The sequence below is a fragment of the Mobula birostris genome, chromosome 1 (assembly GCF_030028105.1).
Source record: "Mobula birostris isolate sMobBir1 chromosome 1, sMobBir1.hap1, whole genome shotgun sequence".
Taxonomy (NCBI): domain Eukaryota; kingdom Metazoa; phylum Chordata; class Chondrichthyes; order Myliobatiformes; family Myliobatidae; genus Mobula; species Mobula birostris.
The window spans coordinates 60,107,612-60,126,080 of NC_092370.1; the positions used below are offsets into that span (position 1 = coordinate 60,107,612).

Below are 18,469 nucleotides of genomic sequence, written 5' to 3' on the forward strand. Positions count from 1 at the left end.
TGCTCTGCAGTAGGTGCAGAAATTTTTTCTCTACTGATGTCGCACTTAAGGGGGGTGGGGGGGGTGCGAAGGGAGCTCTCTCCAGCTGCATGGGTCCTGGAGGCATTGCTGATGAGGGCCCTGCAGTCTGAAATGTTTCAGGGAATGGAACTCGGGGTTTGGCCGATGATCTGGTGGATCATTCCATAAGACGCTTGTAAATACGGCCAGCCAGAGTGATGAGGCTCTTAAGATTGGTGGGCACCTCCCAGGTAGACAGCTCCTCTTTCAAGTGCTCCAAGAAGCCAAGATGATAACCGGCATCAATGCTCCCGCATTCCATATGCTGGGTCACTCAGCAGTTTCCATTCATTCTGTCAGGAAATGTGGAGGAGGCTTGACCCAAAAGCAGAGCAGAGAAGATTCAGTGGTGAATGGCTACTTTAATAATAGACTGCTAAGTAACAAGCTAGGAGGACAACACAAGAGAGAACAATAACTGGTCATAACAGGCAACAAGGTATACTTTAAGCAGGGAGTATGAAAGCTAGGGGTGACTGGCTGAGGCTGGCTGGTTCGATGAGTGAGCAAGGACTGTGGATGAGAACCAGGGTTAAATAGGCTGCAGGTGATGAGTCTGGAATGAGTGGCAGGTGAGTTGGGGTGCCACAGCTGTGTAGCAGTTAATGCCATGCTATGACAGCTGGTGGGGTGGGAATGGGGCATCGAAGTTCGGAGTTCAGTCCCATTGTCCTCCAAAGCAGTTTGTACGTCATCTCCGTGGAATGGGTGAGGTTCCTCTGGGTGCTCCAGATTCCCCCCACGTTCCAAAGATGTACTGGTTAATAGGTTGATAGGTCATTATAAATTGCCCCAATTGGGGGTTGCTGAAAGAGCCTATTCTGTGCCATATCTCTAAATAAATAAGTAAATCCTATTAGCTGCGTGGAGACTGGGAGGCGTCATCGGTAGCAGGGTTGATATTCCACTTCCAATAAACCTCCCCAGTGAACCTAATCTACAGGGTTTCTGGGAAACGTACAGCCAACATATGGACCCACTTAGAGGTTAAGCTTCAAGTTGCTGTCGACTTCTTCACTACAATGTATAAGAGGATGGGCCTTATACCTAAAACAGGCAAAATAAAGGTCCTCTGTACCTCTCATCCTCTCCACCCTACCATTCCTCAATTTACCCAGAGGAGAAGGATTAATGAAGTCAAAGAAGTAATTCTGAAACAGTCTTAAGGCCAAGGGAACGAATTTGTGATTGAATTGGGTATTTTTTCAGTAATCCTTAAGGTAAAAGTGGCAGCACCTCGAGAAAACACGAGCTGGCTCACGAAATTCTTCTTTGAACACACGGGGGAGCTCTGATCCCGTCTTTTGCGTTTTCAGACGCTCGAGACATGGGGGTGGGAATGCCACAGCAAATTTAAAACTAATCACATGATAATTGCTTTAGGGATGTGACTGGAAATGTTAAATGATCACCCGCGGCCCCTCAGGACGCTGACAGTGTACAGTAAATGTGCGAAAGGATTTATGAGAATTCAGCTGTGCATTTTGTGGTTAATAATGTCTGGTCACATTTTATAGATCGAAAACAAGAACACGTGTTTATCATTTTACATTTTAAAAATGTAAACAATTCTGATAGTCGCGATCATCCATCACGTTTTTACATTTTATACATAACGCAAGGGACAGGCGTACTTGTGTATTTGTTAATTTAACATGTTTAAAATTACATGCCGATTTGCGAACTTGAGAAAACTTGTACAAATATCCTTCCGAGACAAGTCCTAACGTTCAGAGGACTTGACTTTTTCTATTACGGAGAAGCAAGTCAAAAGATGTCACTGCTTCACGTGGTTTAAATGTTAAGGTCAAACTTCTAGGAGTCTTTTGTGTCAAAGTGGTTTACTGGTTTCCTAACCTAACGCTACCCATGGCTTGGAAGATAGCGGTATAGATGCACGAAATCGACGTCAGGGTAGTATCCTGCAAGGTACTCTGCGTGAGAAATCGGTTTGAAAGAATATAATCTTTCAAGCTGATTTCCCATGATATGCCCATGGCGAGAAGCAGTTAGTATCGAGGGACCTGGTGCTGTTTTCATGTACTTCACTCAGTGTCATTGGCATTCAACAGTTTTATATCCCATGGAAGCGAGATTCCAGGATTTGGGTTGTTATTGCTGGCCAATGTACTCAATAATATATAAAAAATTCAATTCGTATTAATTGCTGACAGTAGTCGTCGGAATGCCATTACACGGAATATATTGATCTGATTGATTACAAAGTGCTTTCGATTTGATAATTAACACCATTAGGCAACAGAGGACAAAGATATAAGTTTTGTTGCATTTCAACCGAAGTTCTTATAATAATAGTAAACATTGGAAGACAACTTAGAGATCTACAGCATTACAACATCCTTTGGATTGCACCGAAATGCGATCTCATACAATATTAAAACAGTAGTTTAAAGCTAACTCGCGGCTTGCTGCAAGAGGAAAGGTGAGATATTCTGACACTTTGGGACTGAACATCAAACTATGTTGACGTTGCTTAGCTTTTCCCCCCTTCCATTGATTTTGTATCATCATGATTCCCTTAAGTTTCCGCTTTGTCACCGTAGACAGAGCGATCATTCCGGTAATAGATTTCATCAATACAGATCAATGTCTGAAAGTCATAGTTTCAAAATGCTTCTCCACAAATATCACTTTACACCTATTCTACCTTGTTTTCACTAATAACGTATCGTCCTGTACTGTTTATTAGTTTTATTGTTGTTGCACATTTGGTTTGTTGTTATTCTCTGATTACTAATCCTGAATACGCCTTGTTAAGTACTGGCACCAAAACCAGCGCAGTGGAATTTTTAATTTTCCATGTTTATGAGTGGGTTATGACTTTGGTCAGATAAACGACGAGGAAGACTGTTATATTCCGGGAGGAATATCGCAAGCTGATGACGTCTATTCGTGATACATGGTCTTAACGTGACTTGCACCGACTCTGAAAAGGGAAGCAGTCTGATTCATGAATAAAAATCCGAGTGCAAGTGTATAACAAACAATAGTTCATAAAAAGATAAGATGTAGACAAATGTTTACAAAGACATCTGTTGCTATGTGCATTTCAAACATTGTTTGCGAAGATTTCTGATAATTGCATATATATAATAGTGCAGAACGGTGGCAAGTTGAACGGCATCAGAATCTCAGCGTCGCCTCAGTGAATTGCCGAGAGGAAGATTTTTCAGATTCAGAAGTAAACCTGGACCAGATCGTGCACAACACTCAACCAAACTGCAATAGGTATGTGAGAGCCAGCAAAGTTAGCCAGCGACCTAACTGCTGGGCGCTTCTGTCTTATCACAAGATAGGAAATAGAAAATTGATTTGTTTTTTTCTGAAGAAAGCACAATATATATATATATATATATTTATAACTTGTTCTCCAATATCAAATTAAGATGCTCATCAAACCGAATGCATTTTTTCTACTGAGCAGTTAAATGTGAATTTTGCTTTTGGTTTTAAACTTTTGATATTCGCTCCGCAGATTAAGAATGTCCAACAAAGCGACAATAGCATTCATGGTTGTGTATGGAATCATAATGCATTGCAATGTCTACTGTTCACCGACCGGAATGGATTATCCAGGATTTAGGTAGGAACTCCGTTAGTTTTTTTTAGTGGAGTTCACTCTTCCTGCGCATACTCTACTGGTTTGGACATTTACCTTGTTGACAGTTTCTTTTATCCGACTTCTTTGCCGTATTCTCCCTTTTAAGTTACTGTTTCGAGTGGGTAAGCAGATCATCCTTCCAATGTGGCTTACTTGTTGACAGCGAGCGATCCCGGGCGCCCCGCTCTGGCGATGCCTCTTGATTTTTATCTCCCACTCTTCATTCGCAACGTGGGAGACCGGGAGGGATGAGGTACTGGCGAAGAGCAGAGAGAGAGAGAGAGAGAGAGAGAGAGAGAGAGAGAGAGAGAGAGAGACAGAGAGAGAGAGAGAGAGAGAGAGAGAGAGAGAGAGAAAATGAGTGTGTGCGAGTGTGTGTGTGTGTGTGTGTGTGTGAGAGAGAGACAGAGAGAGAGAGACAGAGAGAGAGAGAGAGAGAGAGAGAGAGAGAGAGAGAGAGAGGATGATGATAATTACAAAGGGACTGAGATTTAAAGCGGTGTTACAGACACGCACGAGAAGGTAAATGTGTAACTAAAATAGAAAGGAACTGGAACCGGAAACCTGGATAAGTTAAAAAGGAACTGGAACGAGTGAAAGGAAGATGTGAAAAAGCAGATATATAAGGTACTACAAATTTCATCTTGTTATCCGTTAACAAATGTGCCGGGGCACTCCTTGTGCTGGTCGGATTTTTTCTCTCTCTCTGCTTTTCTTCATTCTGCAAATTTTACACCTGGTGTTAATTCATTTCGGTGTCGCGATAGAGGATAATTGGAGCGATAGAAAGGTCGCTGCTCAGATGTTATCGAAGGTGCTATGCCAAAGCTTGTTTTGCTTAGGAATTACTGGTCTATAATGTGCTGGCGATCTTTCAGTTCTATTAATCAGATGTAAGCGAGGGAATCGTGTAATTAGTCTACACACTGAAGAGCCAGTGCATATCGCTGTGGGTTGACGGGGCGGCACAGGAAGTCGAGTTGCTTGATTCTGTGGTTCGGTGTGATGGAGTTGATAGCTTGGTAAATTGAATGTAGAGGTTTAACCTAATGGAAGTCCCGAGAGAGTCAGTGTGAAATCGCGTCAATTACAGTCAGAGGGCGAGTTGGAGGAAGTGGAGACTATTGTTGCAAAGAGAGGGCTACCGCATTGGTCCAAGAGCGCTTATTAAATGTGCGAACTGCAGATTGGAAAAATAGAGTTGACAGTCCAGCGCTAACCGATTCTTAACAACTGATTTAACCCATCTATTTCCTGATGAAACCTTCTACATTCATTAAGGTACTACCTTTTTGTTTAAAAATGCTGCTACTTTCTTAACATTAAGTTTCAAATGGTACGCAATTGTGAATGTTGTTTCTTTTAGAGTACGTACACAAGAAAGTTGGATGTTTAAAATGTGTATTAGCTTGTAGATAATGATAAAACGTTTCGTTTATTTGAGTAGCCCGCAAATGAGGAAATAATCTCTGCAGGGTTCTCACGTTTCTAGTAAACCGAGAGGGGCCTAAAACGCACCCTCGTGTCGACATGTCTGCAATTACCCGCGAGTTTCCTTTATGTCAGAATTGCTGGCGTTGCGATAGAAAATGCGGGTTAATAGTTAAAATATCAAACCACAATCTCGGAAAGCCATTCGTTGAGTAGATGAGTACGTCGGCCCTCAATGTAACACGACTTTACGACATTGTCTAAAGCTTCGGTAATGTTTGACGTTTAATTCATCGTATCCGGAGAATTGTGGGTCTAAAGCAAGAAACGTCTGATTGTGATTCACTTATGTTCATCGTCTTGCCGTAATGATTGCTTTGGCTATCTGCCCTAATATTCGTTTTATGGCTTTGCGTCAAATACTGATAATCGCGTATGAGCAGTGTTGATACGTTTTGTGTACGTTAATGGCGTCAAATAAATATAAGTTCTTATTCTATAAAGGTTGATTGGCACGTTTGTTTTCGTTCCGGACACCAAAGATGATCGCCATAAACTGCTTTAACCAGATATATAAACTAACAATTGGCTGTCAATAGTTACAACAATCGCCGACAGCACAGTTATTTTTTTCGTTTGCGGTTATGACTGTAAAAACGCTACAGGGTTAAACATGAAGACCAATTGTGATTTTACATTTGTTCTTCTGGTGAAATATAAATTGATTAAAGTTTTGAAATATTCCCGCAGCATACCCCGCGTCATCCCTTAGGGGAAAAATGTGAACATCTTAAACATTAATTTCATCCCACCATAAAAGCTATGCAATTGGCCTTCCGCAGTCTGCTTAAATTATTCAAGTTCTCGAACTCTGTGGGGAATAAGGCAGTGCACAATATCAGAAAGATTCGTATAGCGCCGGTAGATTTCGATTTCCAGAGTTATGAATTACTTATGGAACTGAAGAACGACGGTCCAAGTTGGGCAGCGCTTGCTAGTTCGCTCACGTCTGATGTGTGTCCCGGTAGTCTCCTGCATCAATGCTCTAATCTCTGTACTAAGCAAAACTCATCTACGGCTATGAAAAAGAAGTAAATGACACCCAGAGAGTAAATGCGAAGCAAATGAATGTTCATCACCAACCATTTCTCTGTCAGTTCACTGTTTACCAAACTGCACACATAGATCTTCATCTTTTTGATTCTTTCTAGGGACGAAGATGAGGCATATGATGAAAAAGGAAACTCACTACCCGATTTGACCTACGAAACTGATCGAAATGGCATCCGAATTCCTTCGTCGATGATTAATGATCTAAATACGTTAAACGATCTGCCGGAGAAAAGGTGATATTATTTTATATTTGTGTGAAAATATATGAAGTGCTTTCCCGACTTTTGATAATAGCTTTGTGTCGGAGTTTATATATTATTTGTAAATTTATTTATTAAATGCTTATTTTAAGATGTGAATAATTCAAAAAGAACTAAATTATTATGGTACCCCTTTACGAGTTATATGTCAACCATATGTGCATCAGACGGACTTCATAAAATAGCATAAATTTATGCTAATCAATTCAGTAATCAAGATGCCAGACCCGTTCAGAAAGCTCTGCACTGTCCTGCAATTCAAACACCTGCAATATCAAACGCTCTATTGACATAAAATGTATGAAAAAAGGATTTATTAACATTATCAGTAAATCTAGAATCTATTTAAACTAGTAATCTTTAACGTTTAATTCTGATCGTGGATCGTTGATTCGTTCCTGTGTTGTGGATTTCAGAACCGAGAGACATGCTGATTCGATATTTACTAAACGCCTAAGGTCCCTTATGAAAAGTGGATTTATAAGAGCGTTCCTAAACGAAAACTTGTCAAAACGCGATGGGTAAGCTTCTGACATTTAGAAATCATTTTTATAAATTGTATATCTTCATATTTTTAAACGTCCTGCAATACGCATTGTTCATCATACTGACCTATTTCCTTTTTATTATTTTTCTCCACTCTCCTTGCTATTGTCTACCTTCATTTGTTGAAGCCACCTTCCCTACACCGCCACCATCACCCTCTCCTCCCCCCTCCCCCCACACACACACCTCGATTAATGCTGTTTGCATTTGTCATGAAGATTTCGAAAGTCGCTGTTCATAAAAAAAAATTGCATCTTATTCAATATTTGTTGTCGGGTAAATACCCAACAAGTAGCAATTCTCTCAAATTAAAGTTCACCATCCATTCATCGCCATCCACGAATCGCCTCCATTCATCATTCATGGAGCAAATTGGTAAAGTCATGAGATGAGTCGAGTTTAGTGCAGACTGTGCTTTGTTAAAAAGTCTTGGAGTCTTGATTTTACTTTTCATCTGCAGTGGCAGCAATGTTGAGAAGGATACGGAACTCCTGTCAAAACGACATTCCGATGGCATCTTTACTGACAGCTACAGCCGCTACAGGAAACAGATGGCTGTCAAGAAATACCTGGCAGCTGTCCTGGGGAAAAGGTATAAACAAAGGGTTAAAAATAAAGGACGTCGAGTATTCTATTTGTAGCGACGAGTGACCACTCACCCTGTGTATACAGCCCTATCCAAGATTCGGTTCAAACGACTGAATAATCATCGCTCTCTGTTATTTAAACATGTATTTATGTATGAAGTAAAGCCATTAAAACGAATATTTTGATAAAAATATTGTTTTTTTGTAAAACACTATAGAACGCACAGATTTACTTTGTGAATGGTTCCTTTTGGGTTATACGTATATTGCAGAGCAGAAAAAGTGTGCACAAGAACAATATCCATCGGAGCGGCTGGTTTTATACGAAATACATAGTGATATTGGGATATTGTTTCTTTTTGTGTGTGCTTATATTGTATTCAAACTAAAATTAAAAGGATAGTGTTTTTCATCCATAACAGCCCTGAAGATATTTATATTCTCCAAATTTTCGACGATTTTGATGCCCTGCTTAGGCTGCTTGAATGGGTTTATGGTATTGGTTTGGGAGAATTGCTGCAGCAGATGTCCTTGTCGGTGAGTTCCAGCAAAGGCTGCTTACACACGAGACAAATTAAAGGGCGCTGGCCCCATTACTAAATAGCTTCTCGATGTTATCTTAATCGACTTCGAACTCACATGTCGTCTGGAGTCACCATATAGTAATATTAACGGTGAAACCTAGGAACAGATGTCATGGAAAGACGAATCTTTCCTGAGTGACTTACCAAAGTCTAAAGCTCGACTCTGTTAAAAGGTGGTTCTCTCATTTATTGTTGATAGCAGATAAACAATAAATAGAACGTCACTTCAGGAATCAGAAATGAACAAATGCTAGAATCACCTTGTAACAATCACATCATATAAGGTGTCTTTACCCAAAATTTAAAAATATTGAAAGATTCTGTTTTTTTTTTACATCAATGCGCAGCTGCATTTCCCTTAAGACCTCTCCAAAAGGCAGAGAGATTGAGTATTGCAGATCACCTCACACAATGCTTTAGTGCTTTTATTTTGCACTGCACAAAGAGGAAATGCAGCTTCGACTAAAACGTTAAATGACGACAATCTCATTTCAACCGGAGACGAGTGATCATCATCTTTTGCTGGGCATCAAACTACAAATTAGACTTTATCTTAAAATCCGCAACCTAAATAAGAATGACACCGACTATCATAACAACCAATATTTACACTTAAGAAACTAGGTTTCACTTTACTGAGGCGACTAAAACAGGCATGTGAGTTTCAAAAGTTAGACAACATTCGGGTTCAACGCAGAACGCATTTATTCGTGTATAACTGAGTATTGTCCATGATTGAATTACAAGTGCTATAATCATTAAATTTCTGCTAATCATAAACGTGCTGGTCATGTGGAAGACTGATTGCTAAAGAAAGTTACCATGGAAAATAAAAAAAAAATTCGCTGTTTTACTTTATTTGAAAATTTTTCTGTAGAAATAAGAACTAAACCAATCGCAGGAAGGGCAGAGGTTGCATATATCCTTTTGGAGAAAAAATGTAACTCATAGGCGTTTGAATCTATGCCTGCATGAAATCAATCTTATTTTAATTTTGCATTCTCCTCCAGGCAAATTGATCCAGCAGGATGCAGCTTGCAGCTTTGGTGCCTTGATTCGTCATTTATATCGACATGAATTACGAGGGTTTATTTTTTTCTTTTTCTTTTAAAAGCGGCCCTACATTGCTGCAACACATCAGCTTACATTTGAGGCTCTTACAGTTCGCGGATCTCGTGGTATTTCGTTGCAAAGTTGTGTTGAGTCGGTGATTTCTGTACTGCACTAAGTGTGGTGTTCAGCCTGTGAGACTACTAATTATTCTAGACACTTCAATAAAATGTTGTGCTTCGTTAATGTTCGCGTGACCAAACCACCTTATGTATAATTATAGGGACACGAGATGCCTTACTAAACTTTACACAGATTACAGCATTTGATCGATTTTGATTAAACAGTAATAGAAACTGCAATTCTGGACATCTTTTTATTTTGTGCAGTTGTGAAAATGGAGATATCTAAATGAGTTGAGGGGCGTAGCTTTAGATTTGATAGGATTCGATCATTAATATCTAAGAAAATTGTCAAGTTTGAATTCATGCTCTTTCATAAACATGATAGCATCTAATTCTTTCATACATGCTGCCCTTATGTTGTAATTAATAATTTAAACTATCTCAATATTTTAAAAATATTTTGAGAAGGAACTAAAAAGGTTATTATATTGTGGAAAATATGATATCTCCAACACACAAAAGAATTACTCATAATGTGCCTGATCTATAATAAAAGCTAACATAAGTTCTGATAGTCCTTATGTTATGTTTGGACAATCCCCATAATTAAATCTCCCAATTCCCAATATATGAATCATTTTCAATGTTCTTTCAAACAAAAGATTGATTTCTAAACAATGTAATCTCCATTTAGTTTGGGTCCCAAATGTGTTGGAAGTTCATAGTATGCCTGTTCCTATTGCACTTTAATCACAGTTGTCTGAATTCATTTTGCTTCCAAGACTGCATGGCCATTATTTAGAGTTCTGAATGTTCAAAGCCTTCTTTATGAAATCAATGTTAAACTGTAGTTAATTAACCACTAATGTTATTTAATTCTGATACAGAACAGGAATAGTTTAATGAGTGCCTTGGTGTCATATTTGTTTCTATGTAATCCAGGAATGATGTGAGAAATATTTGACTACATCTAAACTCAGGACACAAGGGATTGTTGGATATAATACTGACCCTTACTTGTTAGTTGCCCTCATTCACCCCCAAATAACTGCAGACATAAAACTAAGGCAGACATGATCCCCTCTGGCAAATCTGGACCAGCTCCTAATCCAGGTTAATGCAATTAAACATCCCCGCAAGTTCCACTGATACAAAAGGATAAAACAGACTGTATAACCATTACTAACGTAGAAGTGCAACCTTTTCCTTAAACACTAAGGTCTGATTGAAGTCTCTTCATATATCTTAACTTTCAAAAACCACTCTTAGTGGTTGCACTGCTAACATTAAATCAATTACATAAGAGAGAGATTTCAAGGAATACAGTTTGACCTGTTTGATTTTAACTTTTACAGTTAACTCAGAAAATTCAAATTCTCAAGCAGCAACATAATATTAAATATTACTTTAGTTGACAGGTATAAGGTAGCATGGGTTGATATGATAGTTTCCATAGTATTAACTGAAACAATGATGATAAACAACTCCTACTTTGATCAGTTGGATTGGTGAAAGATTTTCTAACAACCTAAAATCCAAAGATGGAGAATAACTGGTTGTGCCTTTAGTAATGTTAGAATTTTACAGGCAATTGGGAACAAGTCTCTGAGGCTATATTGGCATACCCCAAACCCTCCTTTTCTTGGTTGAAATGAAGGTGAAACAGATGGTTCAAACAACATCCCTTGTCTTCATACCACTCTAAATAGGCTTTCAAACTACAGAAGAAATCAGTCTCAGATTATTTTCTTTCATGGCTTGATGGATATTAGTGTCATTGTTGGATGCCCTCTGACTGTTGAGGAGAAAGCTCCTTGTGTAGGAATAAAGTTTTGTTCCCGATCCAGTTATCTAGCTTGGATTCTTCAGTGACAGGAGAGCCAGCACTAGAATATTTCAAAAGCAAGCTTAATAAAATGTCCATATCCCAAAAGTAATGTTTGATGTAGATATTTACCAGATTGAAGTGATATCACAAGAAATGTGATGTCCTGTTGTTAAGAAACTTTCGAGACTGAAAGTTACCACGGTTTCATAAAGTTACTGTGGTTCTCGAACAATTGCCAAGTCAGGATCAGGAGATTGCATTACATTGACTTTCATGTTGCATGTTAAAATAAATTTGCATTGATGAAAGTTCCTTTGTGCAATGGCAGACTGTGGTCTGAAATGTATCTCTCTTGAGGATGATCTTAAGGATGAAAATAATGTGTCGGACCAACTTGGCAGCTCTTTAAAAACACTGTATCATGTTGAATAGTGATTCCTTGTGTAGTTCTATAGTAATTAAGGCCATAAAGGGAATACATAACATGTAAATTCACCAAGAACTTTTAAATAGCTGCAAGTGCAGGGGAAAAGCATTAATTGTATTTACAGTGTTGTTTCTGGTAGGTAGCAAATGATGGCATGAGGTTAGAACAGGGTAGTGATGAAGAAAATGAACAAGTATGCTTTTCAAATTAATCAATACCATAACTGCACCTGCACCAGCAAAAGTGACTGTATTTGGAAATCAGCATCAGAACTCAATTGATATCTAATCCTATTTTACTTTGGTTTCCATGTATTGTGTACATGGAAAAGATGTGCACAGTCAACAAGTCTAAACAATAGTGCTGGTTCTGCTGTAAGTCTGTTATCTGACTCAGTAGCAATACAGATGTTAAACTAATTAATGGCTTACATTTCTTCTAGTTAATTGATGTACACCTAAAGCAGTTATGTATAGATACCAAGGCACTGTTGTGGAGAAAGCCCATTACGTAAAATAATTCTCAGTATCAACAGCATATTTGCAAACCTCTTTTTATATTAGAAAAAGAAGAATGACAGAATTGGCTTTATGCTGAGAATAAAAAGCATTAAATATGCTAATAGAATTTCAAAACCCTCAGTTGATTGTCTAGCTCCCTTGCAAAAATGGCTTGGCACAGGGTATTAGGACAGTGAAACATTAATTATGTAAAGCTATAAATAGGCATAGATGAATAATTGTTCTGTGACTTCATCCCCTTTAGTATTAGAAATGGGTCTGAGAAAGAATCAGATGATTAGCTAGAATCCTGCTTGCATGTAAAATCAAATCTGAACGAGAGTGAACAGCATAGGTACAATAAAGGTCTTAACTATCAATCTGAGGATCACACTTGATCTTCTGCCTCCCTGACACTCATATTCCATCCTTCTCCAACACAAAAAAAATATGGATTTTAGAAAAATGGATTAAAAGGAGAAATGCTTAAAACATAAATAAAATATTTTTCATGACCCTTTAGGATATATTCAATATCTTCTCCTGCTTTATACTATCTGGTTATAGAATCTAAAACTCCTTACTGACCAAGTTCATTGACTTGTTACGAATAAGATAGCAGGTTGGAACAGTAATGGAGGTTATGATTTTTACCCCCAGAAATAGCAAGTTATAAGATTACTTCATAAATCACAAACTATTTTAGAATCCTGGTTTTGTCCATTATTTTTATCACTGGTTACTTCTTGACAGCTAGACTCAAGGAAGGAAAAGTTTTAACATTTTCATCAAGTATGAAAGAATTGGAGAACAGAAAGAAGAAAGAGATCTGAGACAAGTATTTACCAAAATATAAATGGGTGAAAAGAAAAAGAGCCGGAAAAAAAAGAAAAGAAACAGATGCAAGTATATTTTAAATCTTGTAAATACACATTAGAAGAAAAAAAGAATAATTATGAAGCTATCTTTCAAATCCCCATAAATTTGTTAATTAAAATGGGAAGCAATTAATAAATATAGATAAGCATGGGGAAAAGATGATGTAGAATTAAAGCTGCTAATGAATTTAGAACTAACTTTACATGACTCCAATATAATTTTTTTACCAGTTGTGTCTTGAATTTGTAGAAAACCTCTGTGGTTATGTGATTTCATTGATCTCCCACGGCCTTAGTGTGTTACCCAGTTAAGAAGTAACCTCCAGTCGTGCTATCTGCCTCCTGCTGCTAATCACCTGCATAGGCTTCCAGCTCATAATCCTCCAGATAATAATAAAAGGCAAGTCAAAGCAACAGGCAGTTCTTTACTTCATGGAAATAAGAACTCCAACTGTGTATTTTGAATGTCTTTTTATGCAATGCTGAATGCTAGAATTTCATAGTAGTCAGGGAGAATTCTAAAGGAGATCTGATTTAGGGTAGAAATGATGTAAAGTTGTTGGTCACTTTCAGTGTCGTTGCTGTTAAGTGAATAACACAATTTCAAGCTGTGACTCAGTGACCTGTAATTGGTACAACATGTGGACTAGTAAGCTTGACATTGCTGTTTGTTGCTGTTGCACTTAGGGAGTAAAGGTTGCATTTCACATTCTTGCTTACATACTGTAATCGATATTCATGGAAGCTTGGAACAAGACAACTAAAATCTTAGAGACTAAGGGTATTAATATTCTTTGTCAAAAATCTTAAAATATCTTTCTGCTGCAGGTTTTGATACTACCTTTTTGTCTCAGCAGTGAGTCTGAATGAAAGCAAGATGAACAAGAATATTACAAATACAGCAAAAATTGGAAAACTGCTAAAACCAGAAAATGCTGAAATGCACTGTAGGTTAGGCAGCATCTGGAAAAGTAAGGGTAAGTTAACACTTTGAGTGTAAATGCTGATCAACCTTCTGTGCATTTCTAGTATTTATTGATGTTATGTTTGCTAGAAGTTACTTCACACACTAAAAATATGCCATTGATTTACTTCCATAATGTTCAGTGACATTAGAGGATTTGTGTCCACATGAAAGAATGAGATGAAAGGTAGAATGCAACGGTGAGGGATAAGATTAAACTTTATGGAGTATAAAGAAATACTGAGTAGAATTCTAATGTGGACAATACTGGGATCATTTTACTTACTTTGAATAGATGTAGGATTTAGGAAGGAAGGGATCAATATTAAAACTTGATGCCAAAATGAGGGATGAAAAGGATAGATTACAGATGAAAATAGAAAATTAAATAAATCAATGAATTAATCAATGCTGCACGTCTTAAATAAAGTAACCTTACTGGTAGCAGTTTAAATGAGGCAAAGGCGCATAAGCAGCTTAGTTTGCACATACTTGGCCTTCAAGACAGCAGTAAAACTTTGATAAAGCAATTGTTTTGCATATGTAAGTATAGAGTGCAAGAACAGAGGGATTTTGCAAGCACATAAATTGTGTATGGATATATAGTAGAATAAAACTGTATTTATAATAATGTGCCATGGCATAGATATTTGTGCTTGGTCACTAGAACTAAATTTGCAACACAGGGCCAGCAGCAGGTTGAGTTCAGCTTCATAAACACACCCCAATATCTTCAATGAACAAATTTCAGGAGAATCATATGAGCAGCTATTAGCATTTTGGTTGCTTCGATCAAGCAGTCAATTTCTGTTGCAGAAACACAAATCCCAAAAGATTAAGTTATGAGATTGAGTCCCATAGATCCAGTAATTAGCGTATAAGCACAAGAAAATGTAATTTTTAGAAGGAATCTATCCCTCTTAGTCTATGTTAACATTGACCCAAAACATTAACAACTTCTTTCCATTTATAGATGCTGCTTGACCCATTATGTTTCTCCAACAGATTGTTCTTTTTGCTCCAGATTCCAGCATTTGCTGTCTCTCATATCTCTAGTCTACATTTGCTTCTAGACCTCAAGACGCAGGAAGCTATTCAGTGTCACAAGTAACCGCCAAAAGAAAATTGACCAGTATGTTTTCTACTGTACGTTCAGGCAATAAATTTGATCCAGTTTAATTTATATCTTGAAACAAATTAAAAAAGAACCTTAAACTGGTAAAGCACTTTAGTTAGGATTATGATGTGCAATTTTTGTGCAAAAGCAACGTTACATTATATTATAGATTCATTAGGATGTTATTAAGAATGAAATACTAGTTATAAAGAGAGATTTAGAATGAGTTACCTTTCTGGGAAAAGTTAGAGTTTGAGCTGAAGATTTCTTGAAGATTATGAAGTCTGTACAAAAAGTAAATTATGATTTTATTTTCTTCTGATCACAAAAATGATAACTTGAAAATAACCATTTAAACTAATCATAACATGACTTGAATAAAAAACTAGAAACAAAACTACATAAAGATTGTAAGAAATCAAAGTTTCCTATAACAATGGAAGGAATCTTGAAAAAGTTGTCTAAAATGAATTTCCAGAGTTACAGGCTGACAAATTGAAAAAGAAGTGTTGTTATTTACAGTAGGTCTCCATGAAGAGTTCAATGCCAATGGAGATGGCAGACCCCTGGTAAAGAGCACCCAGCATGTTTAGGACTTTTGCTTTTCTAAGGGAATCCCAATGTTTTACACAATTATGGACTGAAGGGGTGTTGGAAGTGCCAACAGTTCAAAGCAAATTTATTGGCCTTTCCCAGGACTCTTGGCAAAGTATTTTATATCTGATAGATTCAAAACAAGCTTATAGCATTACATCACAGAGCAGCATGTTTTACTAAGTACCTGGCCCAGCTTAAAGCTTAACAAAATACAGCAGAAATAGGAAATCTCATTTAATGTAAGTTCCTTCCACCTTTGATTTTTCTGAAATGTCAGTCAGCATATGCACATAGCTTCTTTTTCTGTTCATGCAATTCAAAAGTTCATGTAATCATAAAAATTATTTATGCAATTTAATAGTTCATAACTTATTCAGATAATTCTGTACTAAGAGCATTGGTACTGAGGAGACATGTCATCACTGTAAAGCCTGAATGAGTACCTGTCATTGCCTATACTCTTAATGTTGTTATGTCAGATACAAATAATCTGCACTGCATGTGGGTTTTTGTATGCTCCTAAGATAAAATCTTATACTGATTTTTGCATAGCATCACCCATGTATATGCACTTTAAACACAAACCAGAGAGCAAAGAGTTCACATCCATTTTGAGCTATAAATACTGATTTTCAAAAATTTTACAGTGTGTAATCACACAAAATAGTTTTAAGTGAGAATTTTCTGAGTGTATATAGTCATTTTCTTGAATTTCCTTGGGTCTGGACTGGCAGCTAATTGGGAATTGCATATCTCTGGCAAGCTTTAGCAGCTTTCCACTGCTGACATGAATAGGACAGGTTAGCATTTTTAAAATTGTTAATATATTTTACATAACTTGCATTTTATTTAACAGAAATGAATGTGAAATATCTTGAACAAAAAACATTTCCTCTGTTTTTAACATATTCATGCTAGGATGATTAATATTTTAATAGGAGTTTATGAGAGTTGAAATAATAGATCAAATGTTAAAATAATATTGTTGCACTTTAAATTGCTCTTTTATTTACTGACATTCATTTAGATTGCTTAAATATTTTGATCTCACTCAAAACTTATATCTAAGTGACAGAATTAAATGTAGCTGCTGCTCATAGCAGGTTACATTTTAATTAAAGCATTAGAATAGTTTATTTGTGCCATTGTTAAACTTGAGGATTCCATTTAATAGAAAGTTCTCCATGGTGGTGTTAGACACCTATGTACATCTATCTAATCTTTGTTACCTGAGGAAGCAAGATAACTAGGGGTGCAGTGGTAGCCAAAGCACTCTGAAATGTGTTTGGCACCTCCTTAAGAAAAAAGACGAAATAAACAAGCTAATTTATTAGGTGCCACCCAGGGTGATTTGAGTCTCTCAGAAACTGCTGACCTCCTGGGATTTTTACGCACAACATACTCTGGAGTTTACAAAGAATGGCGCCAAAAACAAAAAAAAAATCCAGCGAGTGGATTTAACAAGATGTCTTCACTCATGGAACAGCCACTCGCTGGATTTTTTTTGTTTTTGGCACCATTCTTTGTAAACTTCAGAGTATGTTGTGCATAAAAATACCAGGAGATCAGCAGTTTCTGAGAGACTCGACTCACCCCGGGCGTCACCTAATTAATTAGCTTGTTTATTTCGTCTTTTTTCTTAAAGAGCGCGTTTCAGAGCACTCCGGCTACCACTGCACCCCTGAAGATAGCCAGATGAATGAAATTTGACTTTCACATTTGCATTATCTTTGCCATCTTTAATGACAACTTTCAGAGTTCAGTAATATTTTTCAGCCAGCTATCACAAGGATTTCATCCTAGTGTTCAGCATTTAAACGTAAATATTTTAAAGAAATGTGAAAAAGAACAAGACATGAATATTAGTCATAACACATGATAATGGTTTGACTTTACAATAATCTTGAGTGGTAAGGTTTGAGGGTTGAAATTCATCGTTGGCCAGTAAATGTACATTAAGGGAAACTTACAGAGAACCTGTGCTCTATCCCAATGATTACCCTGAGCTCCCAGTTGCATGCCATTTTGATTCCCCTTCCTAATTCCACATTGACCTTTTTGTCCTTGGCCGCTTCCATTGCCAGGGTGAGACCAAAGCATACTAGAGGAACAACTCCTCAAAGACTACCTGGCTAGTTTGCAGTTCAGTGGCATGAACAAGTAATTTTCCAGTTTCAGGTAACCCTTATTTCCTGTTTTCCCATCCATCCCTACTTTTCCTTCTGATTCACCCTTTATTGTCCCCTTTCTTATAGCCACCTAACTGACCATCACAATTTTACCATCCCATCTCTCTTCTTGTTTCGTGAACCCACTACCACATATTTTACTCACTGCATTTCCCCCCTTTCCCACCTGACTCTGGTTCCATCTGCCTTTCACCTCATTCCTATTGGTTTCCATCACCGCCTTCCTTGCCTATCAAATTCAACTACTAGTAGCCTTTGTGTTCTTGCTTATCACTTTTCTAGCAAACTCCACCTTCACTCTCTCCTCAGCTGGCTTTAACTGCCTTTTTGTTTGCCTTCATCAACTATTCACCTGCCTAGGTCTTGCAACTCCACACTTGCCCTCTCCTTTCTGACTCCACCTGCCTATCATCCTTAACCCCTCCTCAGCCCAACAATCACCTCCCCTGTTCTTCCATTCCACATTTCCTCTTTTTTTCCGGCTATCTCCACTCTCAGTCCTGATGCATGGTCTCAACTTGAAACATCGACAATTCCTTACCCTCAATAGATGCTGCTTGACCTGCTGAGTTTCTTCAGCCGATTGAATGT

The 18,469-nt window shown here is 37.6% G+C and overlaps 1 protein-coding gene across 2 annotated transcripts; it reads left to right on the top strand.

Annotated features, from left to right (window-relative positions):
* Positions 1-3,031: 3,031 nt before the first annotated feature.
* On the top strand, positions 3,032-9,610 carry LOC140199441 (pituitary adenylate cyclase-activating polypeptide-like). Of its 2 annotated transcripts, XM_072261677.1 has the most exons (7): positions 3,032-3,309; positions 3,557-3,664; positions 6,325-6,459; positions 6,903-7,007; positions 7,493-7,624; positions 8,042-8,156; positions 9,214-9,610. In XM_072261677.1, the coding sequence occupies exons 2-7, from the start codon at positions 3,564-3,566 to the stop codon at positions 9,220-9,222; spliced, it is 597 nt and encodes a 198-aa protein (XP_072117778.1). In that variant the 5' UTR covers positions 3,032-3,309; positions 3,557-3,563; the 3' UTR covers positions 9,223-9,610. The 2 variants fall into 2 exon arrangements, with proteins under 2 accessions (XP_072117778.1, XP_072117687.1); XM_072261586.1 differs by lacking the exon at positions 9,214-9,610 and having other exon boundaries at positions 8,042-8,449.
* Positions 9,611-18,469: the final 8,859 nt, after the last annotated feature.

Excerpts from the sequence above, each read along its gene's own strand:
- LOC140199441 (XM_072261586.1), top strand. The coding sequence starts at position 3,564 with ATGTCCAACAAAGCGACAATAGCATTCATGGTTGTGTATGGAATCATA. Across the intron at positions 3,665-6,324 it reads ATGGATTATCCAGGATTTAG|GGACGAAGATGAGGCATATG; the intron begins GTAGGAACTCCG and ends GATTCTTTCTAG. Across the intron at positions 6,460-6,902 it reads AACGATCTGCCGGAGAAAAG|AACCGAGAGACATGCTGATT; the intron begins GTGATATTATTT and ends TGTGGATTTCAG.